We start from the raw sequence: 21,207 nt of genomic DNA on the forward strand, positions 1-21,207 counted from the left end.
TTGTTTATTAAATAAGATGTAAACACAGTTTCTTTGGATTAATTATTCCTAATTAAAAAAAAAATTCTCTGTTCAAGATTGTTCACTTTACAGTTTAAACAGAGCAGCAATTGCATGCTCCTTGTGCCCAAAATTTAAAGATGAGAAAACTGCCTCAGGTGCAGTCAGACTCTTCTTCAAAATTAAACAATTTGCCAGGTAAGCCACATCATACATGAGCCTGCCTAGCTGGGAATACCCCAGGAAATGAAAATGGCTAAGAACCTTCACTGAAAAGCAAATTGAAATGGCTGAAAATCCAAAGCTCTGAGTTTGAAAAGTCCTCTGCAGGATTGATATTAAGCATATGCCGTTCCAGTGGAGTTAATGTAACTTTGAAGCAATTTGATATGTGATTTCTAAACACAGATGAACAAGGCATGTGTTGAGATTGAAGCATGCACTCAAGATTGTAGGCGACACAGGTTCAGCACAGTCTTTTGGTTCCATTTTTGGAAAGTTATTAGCACAATGGGATGTCTATCGTGAGAATTCCTGGCTGTGAACCCGGCAAAAATAAGTGCTTTTCTCATCTGTAGGGGACTGCTGCTTTGGGAAACGCAGAGCTTCGACAGCAGAAAAAATGCTCAAGAATTCAGACAGAAAAAATGCTCAAGCATGACAGTCCATGTGAAATTACATCATGTAAAAAGGTCACAAATTAGGGTCAACAGAAGGAAAAAAGTAATTAATTGTTCAGGACCTGTTATGTTAATTATTTTGTCCTGAGTGTGTTTACGGGAATGCCACTAATCGCAAGGGATGTTACAATCGTGTTAGGAACCGTTTGCTTTTAAGAAAATTGACAACCAACCGGTCCAAAACTGATGGCAGGATCCAGGGGTTGGCGGCATCCGGCAGGGTCTTCTGAACAAAACTTGGAAAGCCAAGGGATGGCTGTGGGGTATTTCCTGCTCGGAAACAGCAGGGGCAGCATTTGCTGCGGATTGAGCGAGCGGGACTCGCAGCGCAGCCCCGCAGCCGGCTGCCTCTCGCCCCGAAAGGGAGAGATCAAACCACAAACCGAACTCTCGAGATGCTGCTTGGCAAAAAGCGAATCTTAAACGTCTCATGGTAAAATGAAAAAAGTCTTTGTTTTGAAAGATCACTCTCTGAGTTCGACAAAAGCTTGTAAGAGAGAGAGAATTCCTCCAGCTGTCTTTGTAGCTTCCGGAGCAGCACCATGGATTTCATATTCCCACAGCCACTTTGAAAACCCCAGCCAAGCCATCACTTAAAATACGCTTACTTACTCTCCATGAGATTCGTGTGTTAGTGTTGCACGTGTGTTCTGTGACTGACCCTCTTAAACACAGCAATGACATCTGAGATGTAAAGAACAAATAAAAGCCCAAGCAGGGCCTGAAGCGAAGGTAACATTCTCTACTATTTTACAAACATTATAATTTCATTTTATTTTCCAGCTGTGCCAACCCATTGTTCTCAACAGATGCAAGCTACTGTTATGTATCAAATAATAACCCACTCTTCCTCAGTTGTTCAAGGTTAAACGAAACAAAACAAAACAAAATCTCTTTTTCCTGTTAGCAAAAATGCCTTCCTCTGAAGGCAGCACAACCCCAAACTCTGTCCCCCAGACCTTATCCCTCAGCAAGGTCTCAAAGCATTTGCTGAGACAAACATGGGTCTGAATGTGCTGGAGGCTCTGGCTGGTGCTCACCAAGCCAGAACTTGGAAACCCACATGTTGTAACAAACCTTCATGTTTGTCACTGCATAAAGGAGATGGGGGTCATGAAAGTGGGGGCTTTTATATTTCCTGTATGTCTAACGCTGCGTAGCTTTTACATTCTGGGGGATTTTACAGGAATGTGTCACTTCATCACTGGCATTCGAAATATTTATTTGCATAACCTTGGAAGGGGATAAAATCACCTGGAGAGGGTTGTCAGCTCCTCCTCATCTTCAGCTTAATGCTCTCGGTATGGTGGAATAAAATTTGTGTATCTTTATGACTGGACCCATGTACTAAGAGCTGCACAGTCCCAAAAGACCTTAGAGGTTTTCCATCAGGGATGTGTCTCGGCATACTTGGGGGCCATTTTTATTCCCAGAGGTATTTGGGAATTTGGCTAATACAGCCACAGTAGTACAACAGTATATTGCTTTAATAAAGCCCGCCAGCTCCCAGCTATTTCTGCATCCTCCTTCAGAGCTCACCTACAACAACACGCAGAACCTGACGGCTGCCAGTTGCAGCAAGGCCAGTTCCAGAGGCCGAATCTCGCAGTCTAAAATTGCCCTGCTCTAAATAGAGGAGCCGGGCGAGAGAAGCACTAAGCCTGCGGCTTTCCCGGGGAGGCACCACAGTGCAGGCGCTACGTGACTTGCCCCGGACACCCAAGAAGCTCCTGTCAGCGCGCGGAGCTCCCACATCCCGAGCCTGACCTCGTGTCGTGCACTCGTCCCGTGCATGCGAGCGCCCTAGAAGGCACTGCTTGTTTTTATACCGTCTGTTCCAGAGAAATCCAGCTGGTAGAGGAGCGCAGCGCCGTGATTTATTTGAGAACTCCCTCGTACTCGCCTGAAGGTCTCGCCGCCGGGGGAGGAGGGAGAGCGCGGGAGGCTGCGCTCCTCGGCAGCTGCTCCGCGCTCGGCGCGGCGCTCAGGTACAGGGCGAGGAGGGGAGCGGGGATTTCCTTGGCTTCCTCCCATGCACATACCTCCCGGGGAGCGGCAGCGGCCCGACTCCCCTCGGCGGCCGCTGGGAGGCTCCGCGCCTCGCCCCGGCCTCCCGGGCGCCGCGTCCCCGGCCGCGCTCTCTGTCGGTGACACCCGCCTCCCGCCCCCGCTCCGCTCCGCTCCGCTCCGCGCCGCGCCGCACGGAGGGGCCGCGGGCAGCTCCGGCACCGGCAGCGCCGACAGCCCACCGGCAAACACCCGCCCGCCGGCGCGGGCATGGAATATACAAAAACACAAAGGAAAAGTGGCTGCTGGACTGTTCTGGGGGCAAAATGCTGGAAGTTTGTAAGTGCAACTCTCCGTTTGTAATTACTGTCTGAAGAGGGGCTGGGTTGCTTGGGGTTTGGTTTTTTTCCCTCTTCCCCTTCTCCCCCCTCCTCCGTGCTTTTCTTGAAACTGTACTTGAAACTGTTCAATATCTGGGAGTAAAAGGGAAAGTACGCGAGAGGAGTTCTTTGCCTGGGTCCGTAGCTTGCTGCTTAATACTAAGGGGGGAGATGAGCACTGAAAGCAATACGGATTTATCCAGTGGCTGAATTAAGTAAAGGCGAAGCGTGGTCTGGAAGTCCACTGACTGACATTGTTCCGGACCGGGGAATCTGTCTCTCTGATTTTGAGAGGAACTACAGTTTAGCGGCAGCCAGCCGGACACAGTCACACGCCGCAGAGTGGCCAGCAACGAGCGGGCGAGAGAAACGAGACAGCACAAAGACTGAACTAACCCGACCCTCCTCCTCCTCCTCTTTCTCCTCCTTCCCCGGCTCTTTATTTGCACATTTACTAAAGACTTACAAGAAAAAAAAAGACAGAGAGAGAAAAACCCCAACAAACCCACTCCAGCTAACCTACGAGATTTTCGGTTCGCCGGGGGTTTCTCCGCGCCGCCGACCACGGCAATGCCTTAAATTTCTACTACAAGGAATAACACCCCCCGCTCCCCCGAAATAAAATAAACCCAATAAACCTGCCAAGTCTCACTCATTCCCGAGGGAGAGCTCCTTCGTCCAGGGATTCATTTTGAAGGCAGCGCCTCACTTTATTTTTTTTCCCCGTTCTCCTCCCCCGGCGGAGCCCCCCCGTCCCCCCTCACCGGGCGCCCCTCGGCCGGGGCTGCCCGGCCCCGACCCCCGCTCCTCCCGCCGGCCGATGCTGGCGCAGCCCTAGCGACCCCCTCCCGCCCCCCGATCTGTCAACCCCCCGCGGGGCCGTCACCGCCCGGGGGCCGGGCGGGGGTGGGCTGGGGGCGCGGGGCTGACCGCCCTCCGCCCCGCCGCCAGCCCCCGGGCTCGGGCTCCCGCCGCTGCCCCCGCCTCCCCCCCCATCCCCCCCGCCCTCCTCCATGCGGCAGTGAGGACCGACCCATCCGGAGGGCCAGGACCGGCAGCCAGCGATGGGCGACACGGCTCCCCCCCAGGCCGCGGGGCTGGGGGCCGGGCTGCTGGGGGGGGGCCCGGCGGCGCCCCGGGTGCACAGCGCCATCGTGGAGCGGCTGCGGGCCCGCATCGCCGTCTGCCGCCAGCACCACCTCAGCTGCGAGGGGCGCTACGAGCGGGGCCGCGCCGAGAGCTCCGACCGCGAGCGGGAGAGCACCTTGCAGCTCCTCCACCTCGTGCAGCAGGGGCAGGGCGCCCGCAAGGCCGGCAAGCACCCCAAGGCGCCCGCCGCCCCCGCCACCGCCGCCGCCGCCGGCGCGGCGCCCCCGGACTACCACCAGCACCTCCTCGGCAACGGCGGCATCAACGGGGAGCAGCCGGCGGGGGAGCAGCGCGCCTCGGCGCTCCTGGCGGTGAGTCACAGCGCCCGCTGCCGGCGGGGAGGCGCCGCGCCGAGCCCCGGTCGCTCCTCGGGCCGCCCGCCCTGCCCGCGCCGTCCGTGGGCCAGCGCCGCGGGCCGGGGAGTGCCTGTGGGCTCGGCCCGCTGCGCCCCGGGGTGCGCCTGCCAGGCCCCGCGCCCGCGGTGGCATCGGGAGTGTGTGTGAGGAGCGGCGGGCAGGCGCCAAGCCGGGGGGCTTAGGGACGTGTGTGTGCTCCTCGAAGGGATTTTGTGACTGCTTGGGGTGTTTTTTTGTTTTGCTTTGCTTTTACATCGCGCTGTGTACCTGCAAACGCGTCGCGCGCCCCTGCCATGCCCTGCCAAGGCGGTGACAGCGGCATCCCTGAGCAGAGAGGGCACGGGCAGCCGCCGCTGTCAGCGCGTCCCCGAGCAGGGCTGAAAAGTAGCGCTAGAGTATCGCCCGCGTTCGGAATTGTCCCCCCCTGCCCCTCTCCATCCCGGAGTGTTCGCCGGGGCTTCAGGCACCTGTTTTCGCTCAGTTGGCGAGCGGACTGAGGTCCCTGGAACTCGGGCAGTGCCTACGCTTGGGGCAGCGGGCACTGCCCGGAGCGGAGCGGAGCGCCTGCGGGGCAACTCCGAGCGCCGGCCTGGCCAGCGATGCTCAGCTTGTTATTGTCACCCAGAGCGTTTCGCGGAGCAGAGTTACGAGAGTTTTCCAGGCACTGCCGCTCTGTAAATGATACGCTGACCTTTTTCAGCTGGAAATTGCTCTGAACATGTCAAGGAGGCGAAGCCTTGTCTCCTGTTACTTTATTACGAGCAGTCAGTGCACCACGCTTTCGAAGGCGTATGCTGCGCTGTGCTGCCTCCCAACTCTTAATTCTCGGCACACATGCGAAACATTGAGAGCAGCGACTGCGTTCTGATAGGCCCGCGGCTGCTATTCGAACAGCTGAAAATAGATCGCTCCCTCTGCTCCAGACATCAAACTTATCTTTCTTGGTGCCTGACGTATGCTAAAACGGGACCTTTGTGGTCGTTTCTCCCTTCTTACCCGAGCGGTGCGTGGATCGACGTTTGGGGCTGCGTTACTCAGCATCATTCGTGAGGGTGATGATGTAAGCGTTAAATGCGATAACATTGTGTCCGAGGGGAGTTTAGGCGCTTCCACCTGACTCAGTGTTCAGATTAAATCTCCCCACGTTCCTCGTCACAATCAAGAAAGCCATTATCTTATTTTTCCAGTGTGTATTAATGTAATGCTTTGCACTTGCCTTATGGGAAAAAGAAAAAAAAGAAAAGGCTTTTGCCTGGTAGTGTACATCCCAGAAAAATTCACTTTCTGAAATCAGGCAACAGGCCTATGTGGGATTTTTTGTTTTGTTTTGTTTGTTTGTTTTCAACTTTTCTTTGCTAGTTGTTACTATTATTATGAAATAGCTGGAGACAGCTGTTTGGAAATGCTAAATGAAACAACTCCCAAGACAATACTGAAAGATTTTCATCTTTTAAGTGCAGAGAGGTTGTCCTTGTTTCTGAAATACCAGTGATGTCTATTAGCCTGCTGCTTTCTGGTGATGCTGTGCACAGCCCTTGCTCTCTGTTGCATGTGGCATTACCCCTAGAAAACTCCACATGCACGTGTCCTTGGAGAAGCAAAAGGTCAGACAAAGTCCCCATCGTTTTTGCATGCTAGTGTTCAGTAATCCCGCTGACAAGGTGTGTGACTTCAGTGAGCATGACGTTTGGGGCCCTGAACCATGCTTTGACACTGAGGAAATGCTGGCTCATGAAGCAGCATTGTTGTAATGGTATCACTGCACATCCTCCCACTCTATGCTTGTCACAGACATTCCTCATTTGCTGCTCTGGTAGGACTACCTAATTAAGAAACAGAGAAAGGCATCAGTTCAAAGTCACATCTCTGTGTCATGGAGATGCAGCTTCTCCTTATCAAGAGCTCCTTAGAACATTGGTGCAAATATTAACAAGGAAAAGCAAAACACACAGTGTCTGAGTGGGATGAGTTCAAGTGGCTGAGGGTCATACACCAGGTAGTACAGCTTTGTGTTCCTGTTCTTGAAAATTCAGAGGGCAGGGATGGACCAGGAAAGAATAGAATCTTGCTTTTTCTCCGGCCATAGTTAGAAAAGGAATTTGCTCTGTCAGTTATTCCAAGGATACTTGAACACAAAGGATAAGGTAGACTAAGCTGTTGTCCTGTGCATTCTAAATGGATGGGAAGAGAAGAATCTCTAATCAGAATTGATCCTCTGTGGGGTGATTCCCAAGAGCAAATCCAGTGGAAGACTTATATGCACTATTCTTCTAATTCCAGATTTATTCCTTACAGCAGATGTGAGGTGCACAGAGTCCTGGAAAAAGGGGCAGCTCTGAGTTTCAGCTGTGGCAGGTACAGCTCTGGCACAGGGAAGCACAATACAGGAGCATGGGTGCGAGTCTCACACTGAGCATGTGAGACTGGACTCATATCTGACTCCAAGGGGAATGTAAAGCTCCACCTGCCTTGCTGGAGGTTCACCAGTTAAAAAAGAAACAAACCCTGAGCTCCACACAGATAAGTGCAAAGGCAGTCATAACTCTCGCCGGGGAGTTCTGGCCATCAGGACGTTCTTTGTCTGCAAAACCCAGCTGGGTTGTTTCCTCTGCTTTGCAGGTCCCACTGCTCTTGTTACATGTGCTCCTGCAGTGTTTAGTGGCATTGGATGGGTCATTTACACAGTTGGACTCAAGAGTAAATATTTGACACTTGGTAACATTTGAAACAATGTTTCCTTGAACATATCAAAGAGCTTGAAGTGATTATCTGACATTGTTGATACTATTATTTGATAATTATCTTTTCCCAGTGGACAGTTTAAAACTGGCAAAAGAGAGAGTTTTAGAGGAGTTTGGTTTGGCCTTAGTTTAACAGTGTTACTTTGATTTTTGAGAAAGTATCTTTGGCAACAGCGTTTTCTAATTGGAGACTGGGGATCAGATTTTTTTAGCTGGACCAATGGATGTGGGTGTGTGTGTGAATGAGAAATTTATTCTTCAGGACACAGCTAGGGAAGCTTTTGTACTTTCTGCCTTCCTGCATTTCCCAAGAGCTGACATTTGTTTATTTATATGGTGTTGTTACTTTTCATGGTGCAGAGTGGAACAGATAAAATATTCTGTCTTTCTTTTATACATGCATCAATATGTATGTATATGCCCTCCAGCGCTTAGCTGTTTATAATATTTATGTTACATATAAACAGTTAGCTCTGGAGGGCATTCCTCAGTGGCTTAAGCACTGAACTGGTAATACCAAAGTTCTTGCACTGCAGTTTCGAGTCTCCAGCAGCCAATTCATTTTATCGTCCTTCTGACACGGGCTGAGCACTGCTCATTTTGCTCTGTGCAAGCTGGGAACTTGTCTCACGGGCATTAGTGTATTACTCTGGTCAGGTTCTTTCATTGCAGCCATCACCCCGGGTGGCTCTGAGTGTGTTAAGTGATGTTTGTCATCAGTCACAGGTGACTTGTTCTCCTTTCACCCATCTTGTGGCTGTGCTGAATTTATCATTATAAGAACTCATTTTAAATAATAATTAAATACGTTAATATTTTTTGTACTTGGAAATGTGAGTGTGAAAGTGGTCTGCTCCCTACATGTAGTCTGCAAGCAGGTGAAAAAAGAAAAGGGAAAACAATCCCATAAAAGTGATGTATCCAAGGAAGAGGGGAATGTGTAAATTCCTCCTGTTCCCCTAAATTCTCATCAACGGCTGTACAAATCTAGAAGAGTCAATGGGTTTGTCCCAGTTCCCAGAGGACCTCAGTGGAAAACAGGGTTGCCTGACTAGTACTCAGAGCCAAGATTGACTTGTAAAAACTCAATTTAGGCAGTTATTTTATGTGGAGATCCTGAATTAATTTCCTTAGGATATTTTTTCTTTTTTATTTTTTATGATCCACACTGTGTTTGCTGAGGTTTGGCCTCCCCTGTGCTGGTGTTAAAGATCCTTGAGTATTTTAAAAGGAACGATTGTGCTCTGGTATCGTTGCCCAAGTTGACACTTACCCCATCTCCCAAGCTCTTTGTTATGTTTGCTTGTTGGCTGCCAGGGTATCCTGCAGAAATACCTGCAGTTTTTGGTTGTAGATGTACATAACATTTGAAGCAAGCAGGATAAGGTGACCAGCTAAGGGGTGAAGTGATGTTATGGTGTAGGGAGCACAAGTGGATTAAAGCACAAACCATTCTGCAAAGCTAGAGTGTGATCTTTTGACTGACATGAAGTTTGGTGCCAAAGCAATGGAAGTGTTCTGTTTTTGAGGTGAAGAACTGCTATCTGCTCCCTAGGCTTCTGCAGGAGTGTTCTGATGAAGACAATTTATGTAGCTGAGTCAGGTAAAATGAGTAAGTCACATTGCCTTTGTGGGTGGAAAACACTGATCTGCTGTTATGGGCCCTCTGGCCTGCTGTGAGCCATTTGGTTAGGATTGGCATAGGCGCCATTTTGAAATCCAAACGAAAATCAAGAAGACTCCCTGGAAGCTGCATAGAAGCTATATTTAATAAAGATTTCAACAAGTGTTAAATTTATGCTAGGTAGGAGCCTTTTCAGGCCTAGCTCTCCCGTCAAATCACTTGTCCCCTTTAAAGCTTTTAAAGCTTTGAATACATTTAATGAAAGCCTCCTCCATTCTGAAAGTGTTTAACAGACTATTTCCACCACCAAAGTTTCTGTAGGCAGTGAGCAGAGGAGCAGTGTCTCTGCCTGTACTTGACATGCTCTCCAAGGCCAACCTGTGGGCTTATTAATGTTCATGGCTGTTATGGCACATCCTCTGATAGAGTTTTTGCATCCCCTGCAGTACTCAAATTCAGTCCCTTGTCTGTAGCACCACAACAAAGGAAAGTGATATTCAGCTTCTGTTTGTTCTGCTTTGAAAAGTGTGACTCCAGCAAAAATGTGAGCTGCTCTGTGGGGAAATCTGAACCTTAGAAAGGTACGTCTGAGTCAGAGAAGCTGTTGTACCGAAACTTTGACTTGCTTCACTATTAGTACTTCTCCCCTTGCAAAGAATACTCCCTGCAGGAGTATATGGGGTTCAGTTAGGTTGCAGTGACCAAAAAAGCCCCAGCAGCTAGGTTAGTCAGTTAGCAGGTTAGGAAAGGCCACAGTGCCTCTCTTCCTCTTCCTAACTGCTGTCAACAGCCTCTTCTACCAAGACATCCTCTTCGGAGGCCAGGTGTAGTCTGCCTTTCTTATTAAGTCTGCTGGCTTATGAAACTGAAACGTCACCTCTGTCTCATTACTGGAAAAGAATTGCTCCATCCAGGTCCCTTTGACAGCTTTGGGGAGGGTGGTATCTCCACTGTTTCATTTATATGGCAGCTCCTGTGTGGTGTAGGAGGAGCTGGAAGGTGGCAAGCTTCTCCAGCTAACAAAGTACCAGCATAGAGGTGCCAGTTCTGCCAGAAAGTGTCCCTGTGGTCTTGCAAATGTCCCCTGCTGTGCCACTATTTCAATTCTATGCTTTAGCTCTTCACATGGCACAGTCTCACTAGCATGTAGGACCTTGGTTTCTACTGAGGGCTCAATTCTGCATGACAATGACCTGACACCATCATGTCATGGAGTTCTAGCAGGTGATTAAAGCAACCACTGTGTAACACCTTAAAGGGCACACAATTAGCTACAGTGCCTAGAAGAGCTTTGGCCACCTGGCTGCTCTGAAAAGAAGAACTAGGTCTTTGCTCTTTGACCTCTCTCCAGTGTCTGCATGTCAGCATTCCCCTGTATGAATTTCCAGTGGTGGTATTCCAAGCAGGAGTAGGATGAGGCTGATGGGATGCCTGTCTCTGTTTTCCACAAATCTTAATCAGCATCTGTAAACCTGAAAAGGGTCTTACCCATATCATGCTGCTCCAGTTTGAAACAGCTTTGAGCAGTGAAAGAGGCAGTAGTCTTGGCTGCAGAAAAGAAGGAGTTGGTGCTGAGTGAGATTTGGATCAAATTTTCAACTTAACAGCAGTAACATACGGATTTTTTCTGTGCTTTTTTTTTCTTTTAAATAAAAGCATAAACTAATTATGTCCTACATTCCCATTGGAAAGCTTCCTATAGCAACCTGAGAGCCAATTTGTGAATTTGTTATATCTTGTCAGGTTCTTCCAAAGTATTTTCAGATGCAGGTAATCAGTCCCTAATTGCAGTCTAGTGCCAGCACCAATACCTAAACCAAAGTACCTGCAACTTTCAAGCAACAGTTTTTAGGTGAGCATGCTGTAAACCAAAATCTAAGCATTTCCGCTCTTACTCTAGGATCTATTAAACAAATTATTCCTGTTATTTCACTTCCATAAACCTCAGTTTCTTCTATGAAAGATATTATTTATCATTTCTGTTAAGTACATAGAGAAGTGATGGTGAGTTTTATGGCTCAGAAGCCAAATTCGTTATTGATGGAGCCCAAGACAGAAGTTTTGAATGCTTGCTTTGACAAAGCCTTTGAGGTGCATTCAAATTACCTTTTCAGCCTTTGACCCACAGATATGAGTACTGGAAATACAAACCCAAATGAGTCTTTTACATAATCACATGACTTCCAGACCTAGGTTTTCATGGCACCATGTTGCAAAGATTGACAATACAAGTGCAAGATGTGGCAGTGACCCTTCTCTTTAGAAGAGAAAAGCATTTTTTGACTGTCTGTTCCTAATCATCAATGTGTATGCTTTATATTTTCTTACTCTACTTGCTCTTGATTCTGCATCAGTTTGTGCTCAAATTAATCTCCCAATTAAGTCATCTGTGTCCAAGTTTCATGTACATGATGCTTCAACAAACTGGGAGCAAAGTGGGATTGGGAGTGAGAGCATATACACAAGCCATCAGCTCTCTGTGAGGCTGCAGATCCCCAGTGAAAGAAGGTGGGAGCTACCTTGCCCTGCATGTGTTGCCTCCCATCTGGTAGTAATGGAGGATGGTTCACATTTATGGCTCAGGGTGAGAGAAACACAGAAACATTTCTTAATTGAATAATTTACACAAAATTCCAACACACTTACTGAAAAATTATAAATTATTTTAGTTTTAATTTGAAAACACCTCACGCCTGTGGTTTCACCTACAGGTGTTGGCATTCCCCTGAAGAAATTCCTTTTGTTCAGAAATGGCTCCTGTAGCTATTTTTATCTGTGTCACTCAATTATAATTCTGATGTGCTTGCAAACCCAGCTGAATCAAGGTGGAGAGGAATTAGTATCAATTAGGAATCAATGTGAAAGTGCTTCTGACAAGTGAGGATGTAGATCTTGCAAACCCATTTAGCTGCTGCCTGAGCCTGAAGCTGGTTGAAAGGTTTGGTAAGATCCTGGACTAGCAGATGAAACCCCAAGAGGGTTCATCATAGCCACTCTGTTTTGAAACAAAACATGCTATTGTTCAAGAGTCATCCCCGTGGTACCCTAGCTTCATTGTAGATCTCTGCAGCCACCTCCCTAGAGTAGGTGTTATACAAACACCCAGTGAGAATCATGCCCTTCCCTGCGTAGCTCAGGGCCTCAGGAGACAAGATAGACAAAGAATGGAAGGAGGAACAGAAGCACAGAAAGGTCAAGTGTCTTGCCCAAGGCCAAACAGCAGGTCAGTGGCAGAGCTGGGAATGGAGCCCAGATTTCCTGACTCCTAGTCCAGCACTCTATTAATCATCTCTTTGCTTTGTGTTCCGTGGCCTGTAACTGATCATAGGAAATGTGAGGATGACTTTCCGACAGCTTCAGAATTGCTTCTTAGCTTTGGAAACTATTGATCATCAGCACATTATTGAGATAAAGAGGTCATGTACTGGACTCTTGTACCTACTCTTGTAGGTGTATATGCACTAGAGGATTCAGAACTAAATGTTCTAGGTATCGATTTCAATCCAGGACACTGAAAAGCTGTGTTTCATAATCCCAAATGTTTCTTCTAAGTGAAATTTTTGAAGTCTTTTTTTCCCCTTACATTATGTACAAAGTAGTTTGTTTTTATAGCATTACCCATCACAGTAGAACTCCTATGTTGGTGCTTGCCCTATAAATTATTTCGTCCTTGAAAATGAGTTACAGCAGTTATTTAGTTAGCAGGGCTTTTATTCTCAATGAAATTTACCCATGAAACAGTCAGAAAACCGGTAAGTCAACAGTCCTGAGACACTAGTGATTCGTACTTATTTTCATTCCTCGCTGTAGGATGTATTCAGTTTCCAAAGTCTTTCAATGGACTATCTTGATCACAAAGTTAATTATACCTGTGAGATTTTTTTCTTCCCAAAAATTTTGACTTGAGGCAAAATTCTGGCTACTGTGGTAATGACTTATTGAGAGTCTCTTGTAAACAATAGTATAATCACTTTCTTATAGTCATGGCAACAGTGTTTAAGCAATGAGCTTACTGAACAGAATGTGCAGGGAACTGTCTCCACTGAATAGCTATTGCAGCACTGAAGTGTATGCTGCTCATTTTCAGAAGTCTCAGGGACATAAATTATTCAGCAAAACAACACTGCTTCAGAAAGCATCTTTGGAATTGTTGCATTTTGTACTAACTAAAGGATGTTCATTGGTGCTGACAGGGCTGTGTTTAGTTACTGCACAACAGTGTAGTCTTTGGTCCAGGTTTGCTCCCAGTGAGTTTAAGGGTGTCTGTCTCAAACCACTTGAGGACTGTGCTACCTGTTGGCAGGGTCATGCTTCCCCTGGTAATGTTTGCTGCTGTGGAGGGTGGAATGGCTCAGGAGGATGCATCCGGCACATATCCATGATGTGAGAGGTGGTGACTAGGTGTAGAAGGAAGAATTTGGTTTGACAGACAGGGGGTTTACTCCAGCAGGGCCAATCCCTTCCTTGGCGCAGAGGATCACCTGAAGTCCTACTCAGTAGGTTCGGGAGGCACCTTGGAGAGTGGGCAACTTCACAGGAAGCTTCAGAGCTGAACCCCAAGACAAGAAGTTGTCCCTGATTTTTCTGTTTATTTTGTTTTTATACCTCTCTTATTCAAATATCTAGACCTGAAGGAAAGACCTTGTTGGCAACAGTTGTTGTTCTGGGATGAGTCATTCCACCAGATTTTAGAAATACCACCTCAGTGACAGTTGGCAAAAATGCTGCATGGGCTGTTCAGTTTATGTTTTTCACTTTGGAAAATCAGACCATTTATTTAGGGTTCTGTTGCTTTAGAAACCATCTCCAGACACTCCAGGTTCCTCTCCTCTCCTCTCCTCTCCTCTCCTCTCCTCTCCTCTCCTCTCCTCTCCTCTCCTCTCCTCTCCTCTCCTCTCCTCTCCTCTCCTCTCCTCTCCTCTCCCTGCCCCGCCCCTTTTTTCTCTCCCCATCCCTTTTCTTTCCTGAATTTCCCCTTTTCCTCACTGTTATGGTATCTCAACATCTGAGCTTTTCTAGCTTGATTCTGATCTGATTTGCCCCTCCCGACACAGCCTATGGGAAATACTGTGGACGTGGCACTGTGGAACATCAACCTAACACAGGATCAGGCATTTTATTTCTGGTCTAGTTTTCTGCTAGTTTATAGTCAATTATTTTGTTTTCTGAAGAAATGCATTCTCTCTGCTTCTCTGAAAGCTTTTAGTTCGACATCCTTCCAAGCTAGATAGACTTGGTGTTCAACATGCGGCTGCTTACCTCCATGGCGCAGTTCCCGGAAACACTTATGCGTGTGCTTAATTGTGCACACATGGGTAATCACACTGAAATCAAGATGTGTCGAATTAAGCAAGTCAAGAAATATTTGCAGGGTTTAGTCTTTGTTCAACAAACAGGCCTCAGCCTGGCTGAAGTCCACGACATGCTACAAAAAGAATCCAATTTGAGAAGTTGTGTATTAATTATCAATTGACTTATTTCCTTAAACCAGTTAATTCTGTATTTTTAAAAGCTACTTTCCATTTTCCTGCAAATCCAATTGCCCTTCCTTTCACACTCATTTTTCCTCCTCACTGCCCAACTCCCAGCAGACCTGAGCTGCCAGCCACATGATCCGCTTTTATAATGATTTGAGTTCTGACATTTCTTTTTTCCTACCAGCTTTGTGTATTACCATAATGGTTCCTAGGACGTATTTTGGCCAGCTTTTAGGGAGAGAGAGTGTGTCACAGTGTTTCAGACCTTCATTTCCAAGTGCAGTATTAAATATAATCCTTATAATTATAGCACTGCCACTTGGACCACTGTAGTTCAGGCTATGTCAATATGTCGTCAAAAGCTCTCTTTTTCAGGAGCTGGAACTCAGTCATGTTGATTGAATTGAAATTTGATGGCCAGCAGCTGCAAACACACTCTGGCCCCATCCCCCCCCGCCCCGCCGTCTCCCTGCTTTTTTTTTCCCCCTTTACCACAAAATCCTCTTGCTTTCTGTCAAAGTCATAGTTTGGAGAACAGAGCTAATGGCTGATTCCAGGCTCAGTTATTCTGAGACATCCCTTTGGGTAAGTCTAGACTGTCCTTTGAGGGGTGCCCTGAGGCAACCTGAAGGCCTTATCTACTGTCTGTGTGTAGAGGGTGAATCTGAGAACACAGCCCCAGGTGCAGTGTGGAGGCCATCCTCAGACTAGGCATGACCATCCTCCGTGTCAGAGCTCCTAGGATGCCATCAGTGTCACTCTCAGCAGCCAAGGAAGCTGTAAATGTGCCTAGGCTGAAGTCTGTGAGGCTCCTGTGTAAGCAGGCCTGGGAGCACCACAGTCCTCTCCCCTCTCGTTCCTTTGGTCAATCTCCATACAGACCTCGCTATTCATCTAAGCAAGGGCACTGGGATGAGGGCAATTGCCAGCAGCAGTTTATACTGCAAGTTTAACACACAACTTTATTTGCCCTAGGGGACTGGGGGGAAAAACAGCTTCAAACTGGATAAAAAAAAATTGTATCCAGTAGTTGTGTAGCATGATCCTGTCATTTTTGGTACTTAGAAACCAAAACAAATCCCCAGCATTCATAACACAAGATATCCAGGTTTTAAAAAGTGCCACTTGGAAATACACAGTAACTACTTTTCATAAGGCCCTTTAGTCCATGTATTTACAGGTGGACCAGAATAGCTCTGCAGAACTTAATCCAGTGCCTTGAGTAAACAGTATGTACTTCTAAAACTTTCTATATAAACCAACCAAAGTAAGGCCTTTGACATACATTTGTACCACACACAGTACATCTGATGGACCCTGGTAGAGCCAGGAGGGCTAGTGAGGTTGATAACCCCCTTGCTAGTGTACTGGATGTGTGCTCATCCTGTCATGCCCATGCAGGATAACTCTCTTTGGATGACTGGTGTGCCAAAAGGGCTATTTACTGCAACACTCTATTATGTGGTTCTTGCAGCCCTCTCCCAGGACATACTGTCTGTGCTTGGGTCTCCCAGGCTGCCATCAAAGCACAGGCTCTTTGACACAGGTCAGAAGGACTCATCACCCCAGCACTGCCACTTTTGGTCACTGAAGTCACACTCAGCCCCTCCCCTGGTAAAGTTCTTCTCTGTTGTCCCCGTCCTCCCCTTCCTAAAGCTATAAGCCATTTCTCCTCCTCCACATTCAACCCCTCTCACCTGGGTTATTGCCCTCCAATCTCTCCTTTCATGCTTCTGACACTGCTGCTTCGTAATGTTGTTTTTCTAGTTTGGAAAGGCCAGAGGGCCAGAGTGAGAGAGACATGCTGAACACATGTTTTCCACATGTTCTCCTCATATTCCCTCATACTGCTTCTCTAGCTGTCTTTAGCTTTTTACCTTAATGGGAAATCTAATGACCACGAGCGTCTTCTCTTTTCTTGTCCTCTTCTCTTCTCTTCTCTTCTCTTCTCTTCTCTTCTCTTCTCTTCTCTTCTCTTCTCTTCTCTCTCTTCTCTTCTCTTTTATAAAGGATGAGCTCAGAGGTCCTCCATCATTAACATAAGAAACTTAGAGCAAAAATTTCTGTGAGTTGACACAGCTCTTGTAGGTTCTTTGGCCCCTCACCACAGGCCATGAGCATGCACAGACTGACCATACAGTTGTAAAAGCTTAGGCTCCAGTTCAGAAAAATACTAAAAGAATATATGTGATGTTAAACATAAGATTAAATACTTTTTTGTTTGAGTGCTGCTTCCTTGAAGTGGACCCCCATTCTGGAGAAGGCATCTTTATTGGTCTGATTCAGAAAATACTTAAGAGTATACTAAAGTTTTAAGAATACTAGTAGCTCTACTATCTTGTATTTCTAATGACTCTTAAATATGACTGGGTGGTGCAAGCAAGGCAGAAAATGTGGAGGCTCTCCTGGTCATCTTTTACATTTTCACTCACTCTGGAATCTGAGTGTCTCTGAACTCTCAATATGTTTTGTTAGTGCTACTGCCTACTTGCCACTTGAATGTTCAATAACATGTTGCATACCCAGGTGCAGGTTATTTAAAGCAACTGTCATTAAATGAGGAGCAATTATGTCTCAGAAAGGAAATCTTCGTACAGAGTTAGCATTATTTCTATGATTGTGTTTGACACGGAGTTGGACCCTTGGACTGTTGGATTCATCTCCTGCATCCCAATGACCAATCTGGGAACAGCTAGGAGTCCAAATCTTTTTGACTTAGCACATGTGGGCATCTAATCTTCTCTGTAATGAACTGAAACCAAGGAGAACTGGACATCTAATTGTATTTTTGAATCTCAGCCTAAAATCTATGGAGACTTTTGGAAAATTTATCCCTAGGAGATTTTGCCTGAGTCAATGGCTACAGACTGGAGCCATTGCTTAAAAAAAAAAGCCGACATGTGACATCAGTGCATCAGTCAATGAGTCATCCATCAGTGCCAGAGGACAAAGTATTCTTTGTATTTACCTAAGAAGTAGTTACCTATTTACTTTCTGAAATTATGCTTGTAGTACTAACTTGACATTTTGGTTTGCTGTACAGTGAAAACACTATTTTAAATGCCTTGTACAAAGAGAGGCCTTTTTGTTTCTTGAACAGTTAGAAATACTAGAGAACAAATGTAAAAGGCCCATTTCCTTCCTTGCTGGTATGTGTGGTCTAGGAAAAATCCTGACCGGTGCTAGCAAGTGACAGTCCAGTCTCCTTTCTTGCCAGTGATGTAAGTGTTGGGCCTTCAGAGAAGACTGAGTTATTATCATTGCCTTCTGATCTGTCAGTGTTTCTGTTTTCCCTTTGTTTTGACTTTTCATTCTATAGATATATTGCTGAAAATGTATTTTAAAAAATTAAAGGCATTAATTTACTGAAAAGGGCTTTACCTGTAAAGGACTCTAGGCATACCACACACAGGCAGGTCCCAGCTGGGAAATCCAGTATTAATGCTGGAAGTCTGTCTCTCAGGCTCACTGTTTCTCACGGTCCTTGCAGGGCAGTGGCATGCCTGGACTTCCCAGCACACATGGTAACCATCGATCTCAGTGTGGTGTTAAGAGGCCAGTGCTAGAAGCTGAAGGAAGAAGAAGAGCAGAAGGGCAAAGGAAGAGAGTGAAATTTTGCTGTCAGTGCTCAAGTGTCTTGCTCTGACAATCCTATGACATATAAGCAAAGGAAGCTTGAAACAATTACCCTGGGACTAGGAAAGCAAATTGATGCAGAGCAGGATAGCTATTCTTTCAAGGAGCAGTAAAATAATTTTTTATCATTTTCCAAGGAAAAGCCCTGCTGATCCAATTTGATTGACTCCACTCCAGCAGTGCAACAGGAGCCAGTGGCCAGATCTCCTGTTTTATGAGGCCTATTACAAAACATTTGCACATCTACAACTTGCACCTTTCACCTGTTGATATGCTCTGTCTCCTCAGAACAGGTTTTGTCCCTCAGCACTTAATTCCTCTTTAGCCATAACCTTTTCCTGCCTTACAAACCTCTCGGTGTGTGCACTTTGAAGGCTGTATGGGCACCAACTTAATGTGAGTGCTTTGTAGGGGAGGCTTGAGCCATTGCCTCTCACAGGGGCAATGAGGTACATGTTAGGACCTGGCTTCTTCTGAAATGGTCTCTAAAGGTACAATATTACAGGAGCAATGGACTTGAAAGCAAAACAAAGCTGCTTACAGCCAGAGACATTTAAGTCCCGCATGAGCAACTCTGCTGGTCTCTTGCAACCATCGCTTATCTAATCTAATCTAACACACATCAGTATCCTTACTGCATTTATTATCTTCTTATCAAGGAATGACAGGAAGGAGATTGGAGACTTGGTAAAAGCATGAGGCAGAGAGGCATGAGACATATTGTTGAGCAAAGGTTAAAAGAGCTCTACAAACTCTTTTATTAGGCAATGAGCATTGCAAACAGCAGACCTTCTCATCCTTCTCCCACCCCACTGACTTTGAGCTGGTGAGGGACCTGGTTGCAAAGACTTGGTGTGGATGACTGAGACACTATAGCCCAGAAGCTTCAAAGGTTTTCTGTGGCTTAGAGAGCTTCTCCAGCAAAATTCTAATGCAAGGCCATGGATACTTCTGATCACCACTCAGAAACATTATTAATGAGACCATTTTTCTGAAAAGGTATTGCAGTTTCGACACCTTCAGATTTCATTCTGTTTCCTTGATGGGAATGAGCTACAGCTACTGTCAGTGTTTATCTTCAGTTAGTTTTACTGGTGACACTGCTCAGTAATGCATGGTTAGGATGGTCCAGTTAATCAACCCTCCTCCTTGCTGCTTCCCCCTTTCATTTTTTGTCAGCTCTTTCATCACAGAAACATTTCCAGCAATTCCCTTTACATAACAGTTACTGAGGCAAAGGACTGTTTAGTTACTCTACTGCAGAAACTCAGAATCCCAAAATGGGTAAAGTTAGAAGGGACCACAGTGGGTCATGGGATCCAGCCTCTCTGCTCAAGCAGGATTGTCCTAGACACAGGATTGTATGTCCTGTGGCACAGGATTGCATCCAGATGGTTCTTGAATATCTCCAGTGAGAGAGACTCCACAGCCTCTCTGGGCAACCTGTTCCAGTGAGGAACTCAAGCAATAGGAAAGACAGACCCTTCACACAAGTAATTCCCAAACCAAGAGGGCAGGGAGGCACCCAAAGGTGCTTATGTGGGCCCATTAAAGCACTCAGGCTCTTTTAGACAGAGGACTGTATTTCCAGGATGCAGCATGAGAAATAAAGAGTGACCCTACATGAACCAATATGCAAAGCTTCCTGCCTCTTAGCTTAGGGATGTGGTGGTGCCAAGTCTTTCTGCAGTAGCCAGGATGGGCTGCTTAGCAGGAGATACAGTCAGTGCCTTTCCCACTCACGGCAGACTGAAGAAAGTCTGCTTATTCATGAAAACAGTCCTGAAAAAGAGAATGCAAAATTAAGCTGGAGTGTTTGGTTCCTATTGGAACAGTTGCAGCTTGCGCTGGTGATGGTGTCCACTGGTGTGTCTAAAGGCTCTCAGCCAGCAGAAGATAGCACACTGATGTGCTGGGGGCTGCAGGCATGCAAACTAGAGCAACTGGTATGTGGGGCTGCTGTGCCTAATGGCAAGGGACACTTCTGATTGGGCAGGGATGAGCCATAATGTAGCATGATGGTATGAAGGGCTTCATATTTGCTTTCCCAGTGTGGGCTAAGTGTTTCCTTGGCTTGCAAGGAGCACTAGGCAGATGGTTGAGAGCTTTCACCCCATCTGTCTATGTATGGAATGAGTACCTGGTGTTGCAGATTGAAAAGGTCTGATCTACTGACAGAGAGTGGCATTGCATGCAGAAAGAAGCTGTGTTCAAGCAGAAAGTGAGCATGTAGACCCTTGGCTAGGGCAAGACCCTTCAGTTTTATACCCAATCTCATTACTTTCTTCTGATTAACACCAGTGAGAGAAAGAAGAGAATCTGTACTGGTAGCAACAAGGCTGTAATTTCACCCCTGGTTAATAAGCCATTTGATCTTTGCTTTAGTGATCTCTCTGGAAACCAATCTGACCTCCTACAGCTGAGGCTGCCCCATGGGGCTCACATCCTGACACACATTTGCAGCCATCACCAGTGGTACATGAGGGAGTGACAGAGGGAATGTCACGTTCATCCTAAGGCTCCCCAGCCTATTGAAGGGAATTTTATCACAGCTGAGGGAGACTAATGCAATGCTCTAGATTACTTTTCTGGGTCTGTAGGTTTTGAGACTGCTGTGGCAGTGCATTACAGAGTCCCAGGAGGAAGTTTTGTTGTTATGTCTCAGAAGGAGCCACTGGGGTTGAGCTAGTGAGCCTGTTCGTACAGAAGACAAGTGTTCATGCTGCCACTGGAGAAAAAAAGGACTGCGACCAACCTTACAGTGGAATGCTATATTCTTAAGATAAGGAAAAATCAAATTAAAAATAATTTTCATAGAACTCAGTTCAAGTTGACTGTCTTTGTTCAGGTCATCAGTACATAATCATAGGGCAATCTCTTTTTTTGTGTCCTAGTTCATGTTAACACACAGAGACTTGCATGCTAACCACTGTTTTCACCACTACCAAATTCTAGAGGTCAGGGACCTCTAGAATTAAACTTACGAGCTATCAGTGTGGGCTGACGAACCAGCTCTTTTAGGGTAGTAGCTGAGAGACTCATTTCCTCTGTGGATGAGCCACAGAAATGGATGCATAACACACTCTGACCAGCGGGTCACATTCTGGCCTGTATGTGCAGCCAGGGTGAAGCAACCTTAAAATGACACGGAACATAC

The 21,207-nt window shown here is 46.5% G+C and overlaps 1 protein-coding gene across 1 annotated transcript in view; it reads left to right on the forward strand.

Annotated features, from left to right (window-relative positions):
* The first annotated feature begins 2,137 nt into the window (after window positions 1-2,137).
* Window positions 2,138-21,207, forward strand: part of MAML2 (mastermind like transcriptional coactivator 2) — a 213,852-nt gene continuing 194,782 nt past the window's right edge. The window contains exon 1 of the mRNA XM_085064654.1: window positions 2,138-4,527. Within this exon, the coding sequence (XP_084920780.1) occupies window positions 4,132-4,527 (396 nt within the window). The 5' untranslated portion in view covers window positions 2,138-4,131. The remainder of the gene's footprint in view (window positions 4,528-21,207) is intronic.

Source organism: Lichenostomus cassidix, chromosome 1 (genome assembly GCF_008360975.1).
Source record: "Lichenostomus cassidix isolate B80296 chromosome 1, HeHo_3.0, whole genome shotgun sequence".
NCBI classification, from domain to species: domain Eukaryota; kingdom Metazoa; phylum Chordata; class Aves; order Passeriformes; family Meliphagidae; genus Lichenostomus; species Lichenostomus cassidix.